General features: G+C 46.3%; 2 protein-coding genes across 2 annotated transcripts; both read left to right on the forward strand.

Annotated features, from left to right (window-relative positions):
• Positions 1-304: 304 nt before the first annotated feature.
• TERG_06748 (uncharacterized protein) lies at positions 305-802 on the forward strand (the record flags this gene model as incomplete). Its single annotated transcript, XM_003232708.2, has 1 exon — positions 305-802. The coding sequence occupies one exon, from the start codon at positions 305-307 to the stop codon at positions 800-802; it is 498 nt and encodes a 165-aa protein (XP_003232756.2).
• A 1,169-nt stretch (positions 803-1,971) lies between these two features.
• On the forward strand, positions 1,972-4,591 carry TERG_06749 (uncharacterized protein; the record flags this gene model as incomplete). The annotated part of the gene is made up of 3 exons (XM_047748670.1): positions 1,972-2,118; positions 2,184-2,325; positions 2,408-4,591. 3 exons carry the CDS (start codon positions 1,972-1,974, stop codon positions 3,172-3,174), a joined length of 1,056 nt encoding a protein of 351 aa, XP_047604657.1. The 3' UTR covers positions 3,175-4,591.
• Between the last annotated feature and the right edge of the window lie 5 nt (positions 4,592-4,596).

Raw genomic sequence — 4,596 nt, forward strand, 5'->3', positions numbered from 1 at the left:
GCGTGTTCAGCTCGCCCTCGGTGCTGCTGATGCTATTCTTGCCTTTGATATCGAAATATATTAAAGTTCACTTCCGGGATTCATGCCTGGAGCCGAAGACTCTTGCTCATCTCCTCTCTGCTTGACTAACATACGGATCTTAAATTCCGCCCTATTTGAACACTGCTTGATCCTCTGCTTTGAAATATTTTTGCTCTACGCTTCGTCATTGTCTTGAACAAAGCCAAGAAGATATACAGCCGATTCTAGTTGTTCACTTACTCTTTACTACCCGTGAACACACGCAATATCTTCAGACACGACCATGCTTCCTCGTGGTGGTGATAGACACAGAACTTCCGCATTACCTGGCGGAGCATACGGGATAGACCCCCGGTCAATGACAGCAAGTGATGTTGGCATTGCCTTGCAGCAGGCCCAGCAGGGAGTGCAAGGCTTTGACTTTGGAGATCATCCCAACATGCGCCATCAGCTTGACCCGAACTCACCATACTATAACCCACGGCAAGAAGAGCAGCTGAACTACAATGGGGGTCAACACGGAGTTCCCCATCATCTTGGAAATGGCTTCATGCAGAATCCTAACATTGCTCAAAACGACATGGCGCTGGCTGAGCTTGTTCGCCGGACAAACCTGGCCGTGTCCCTTGCAAATCACAATATCAATCCCCGAAGCCAGTTCACCCAGGTACATCCTATGATGTGCTTTGACGGGAGATTCCCTACGGATTTCCGCAGTCCCAAGACTGTTGAGTCGGTCAAGCTGCTAGATGGTGAGTGTCGTTATGTATATCCTGGTTGAATCTGGTATTCGTCTTCGTATTGACTATGAAGCAGTAACCCAGCTAGACCGAATATTACAGGAGTACAAGCTACCTTATGATACTCGCTCGATAATCAACAGCACAAACTCGAACCTGCTACGAGACGGTAGGGACTCGATCAGTTCATCTCGTCTACGGCAGGCCAAATTGCAGATTCTATTCGAGCATCTGGGAGCCAGCAGGATTGTCGAGCAAGAGAGGCAGAAGCGCCTATGAAAGAAGAAAACCATAGCCCTACTACACACGCCATCCCGCCCTTGCTCACTTACTAACTTACTGCCCTGTCCCATTCCCTGGCAAACATATACGTTCGGGAAAGTTACACTTCGGCGTCTGCTTTGCTTTTGTTCTATCTTCTACATTATTTTCTGTTTACTGTTAAAGACCTTGTTATTATAATTTTGGCTACTGGAGTATAGGAGTATACCACCCCCCGAGCCCGAAGCTGCGATACTTATATCACGATGAACATCCTGTCAGCCTATAACTCGTACATTTCTGTCCTAGGGTGGCTGTTCTTCTCAATTTGACCCTCAGAGTCCATCGCATATCTACTCCTTTTTCTCTCCTGACGTCTCTCGTTGATTCTTGCATGCATTCCTTACGAAGCGAACAGAGATGCTAAGCCATAACCAGTTAACGCAGTTAGACGTTATCATATATTCTTTCTTCTCCCCTTAAGACGTACTCCGTAAATATCACAAAATTAAATCCCGCTCGCCTCCTATAATACATTCGTTCTCGGTGACAAAGAACTCGACGGGTAACCTTGGGCTCGACTAACGCTGTGGAGTTGAAGGGCGTCTGGCTGGTCCACCGGCTAACTAGCTAGTTAACTAAGTAGTGCTGGGCCTATTAATACCACTTGACGAACACCAGTTCCCCAGTGTACAACCACTTCTCCACACCAGGGAGCGCTTCCACCTCTGTTGCATTCTTAATACAATTTCTGGATACATGCTCTGCTCTGCTATTTTCATATATTCAAGGCCTGTTACACACCATCATAGCTTGTTCTGATTCTTGAGGTGGCGCTTCGATACCCAGGGCTGCGATTTCTTGCAAGGTTGATCTCGGTTGCAATTGTCGAAACTCCGGTTTAGTATTGATATACTTACATTTTGGAGGTAAAAGACGGTTCAAAGCCATGGAGAAAGCTCTATCCGACATGATATCATACGGGAATTCCATACGGGAATTTCTGGTCCAGCTGAAAGACTCAGTTTCCACAAACGTCCTCCTATTACTCCCAGTAGTTGTTATGATATGGTACCGATCCAGGTCAGACGGACCAGTATGTCAGCCACGCTATGTCCTCTATGCCTACGCTGCTTCAATAGATTAAGAATATAATTATAGAAGTCTTCCGGAACAACACGCAAGCTTACGGTGGTCGCCAAAGATGATTTCCCTCCCATACAGCCGCTTGAAAAGTTCAACTGGGAGACCACGGAACCTATACAGCTACGGCCGTACAAACCAAAGTACAACCTTACCATGGGTGAGATTTCACCTTCCTGATCCTCACAAGTTATATAAATAGAAGACAGGCGGGCTAATTTGCTTATGTACGACTTTAATAGCGCTTGAAACACTCGAGCCCAGCGAACTGATACCCATAGACAAGGGATATAAAGATAGGATCACCGAACGCCGAAGGGTCCTTAAAGAACACCATGATATTGCCTTGGGTATTCACTCCGCCTCGAGCAAGGGGAAGTTGGATGTAGATGACGAAGAGCTTCCCCTGGCCCACGATGCAATTTGTGAGTTATATGAATTTGTCATGGGTATCTATCTCCCAAATAGATACCCGACGATGTTTAAATTGCTCGAAGCCAAGTATGAAAGCTGCAAGGTGTTCATGCTTCAGAATAAGGTTACAGGGGAGGTTTTGCCGGCAACCGTTTCACCCGGTCGTCCGCTGGTAAATGCATTGGAAACCCTAGGCAAAACAATCGACGAGGATATGCTCATTCTTTTACCAACGGGGAGTAGCGGAAATGAAAGTGACAAGTCAAGGGAGAAGCCTTCGAGCCTTAAGTATGTTCTGCAGGCGTATGTGACGTGCTTCCCTTCTGGGTTCAACACTCGCGAGAAACTGGGCAAGCAGTTGAATGGTGTGCATGAGCCGGTGCCAGGGTACCGGGAGAAAATCGAGAAGAGCATGGATAGATACTTTGAAAAGCTAGAGGTCGGGAAATTCGTGAAACGGGTCAATTGGAGCATCACGACGGGAGCAGGGCTGTTCTATGCATTTGGAGATGAGCACTTGGCGACAGGGCAGGGGATGAAACGGTTACGGCTGGAGCAGCTGGATATAGAGGATGTAAGTGCTATTGCTTCCTGATGATTGAAGTTTTTGGTTTAACCGATTGATTAACTATTGTTTGTTCGTGCAGACATTCCTGCGCTGCGAGAGGCAGACCCTCTATCGTTTGCCCAAGTCTGGGGCCATTGTGTTCTCCATCCATACATATAGATATCCTATTCGACAACTGAAGGAGGAAGGGTCCGGTGAGGACCTTGCTGCTGCAATTGAGGGTATTGAAAACGGAAATGTTCCGCTGATGGCTGAGTATAAGAAAGTTCCTGTCTGGGGTGAAGCTGTCAAGAAATATCTAAGAAGTTGAAACGACTCCTACACAGATAGGCTCAATATAATATTCCCTAATGTTTATGTCAAGTGTGAGGCAGGGGGTATATATTTATATCTAAATCAAATTTCCTACTATTTTATGATCAAGATTGTAAAAGTAAAATACAATTCGACAACAATCGAGTAAGATCACAAAGAAAGAGGAAGATCTAGAGTGGAGGGCTATTAAAAGTGATAATCAGAAGGTCTTTTGAGAGGAAGATGCTGTTGATCGCTTGCTTGCGCAGGGAAGAGGGGATATGATTGGAACAGTGGGAGAGAAGTGAGATAAAGAGCAATCCAGTGTGTAAAGAGACGCCTGGGATAAAATGTGGTAACCGTATTGCCCGAAAACAAGGAGTGTCAAAGGATATTTGATGAAGATCCTTTAGAAGATGGAGGAAAGGGAGTTGAATGAGTAGCAGTGGAAGTGAAATAGGGAGTATTAAACCACCCATCAGTTGCACTTTGGGGTATGTGGTAAAGGAGAGCAATGCAATTTATGGGATGCAATGGAGAAGACGAAGAAGATTGGGATATAACATAGTCATAAAAAAGGAGTGTAGAGAAAATGAAAATAACAAATGGTAAAATGATTCCGGTTCCGGATCCAGATCCCCCGCGCGCCGTTGATAGTAGATAGGGAATTAAAAAAATAAACATAAAAAAAACTACAGCAATGAGATAACTCGTAAAGAAGGATAGACAGCCCAAACCAGAAAGTGTGAAAACCCTTTCCCGCGTGAGGTATTGTGAGTGTCTTGATATATCATGCAAGGCAGAAGTCGCAGGATCCACGTAAACACGTCGCATGATCATCAGGAACGGAAGCCACAAGGTTTTAGAAGTTTGAGGCAGGGTTGACTGCTCCTGGTTTGTGGTATTGGTCGAGAGTGGATTTGAATGGGCTACTCCCAGGAGCCTCGTGGGTCTGGGAACCCACAGCGGCTCCAGTCTGGATCAGGTCGTCATCATCGTTATCAGCGTTGGCGTTTCTCTTGCGTCGCAGTCTGAAGAAGACGATGGCTAGACCACCGAGGATGATGGCACCACCAACACCGACACGACACCGATGATGGTGTTACGGGTGGTAGGGCTCATTCCACCGCCACTGCCACCGTTCCCACCGTCACC

Source organism: Trichophyton rubrum (assembly GCF_000151425.1).
Source record: "Trichophyton rubrum CBS 118892 genomic scaffold supercont2.8, whole genome shotgun sequence".
In the NCBI taxonomy this organism is placed as follows: domain Eukaryota; kingdom Fungi; phylum Ascomycota; class Eurotiomycetes; order Onygenales; family Arthrodermataceae; genus Trichophyton; species Trichophyton rubrum.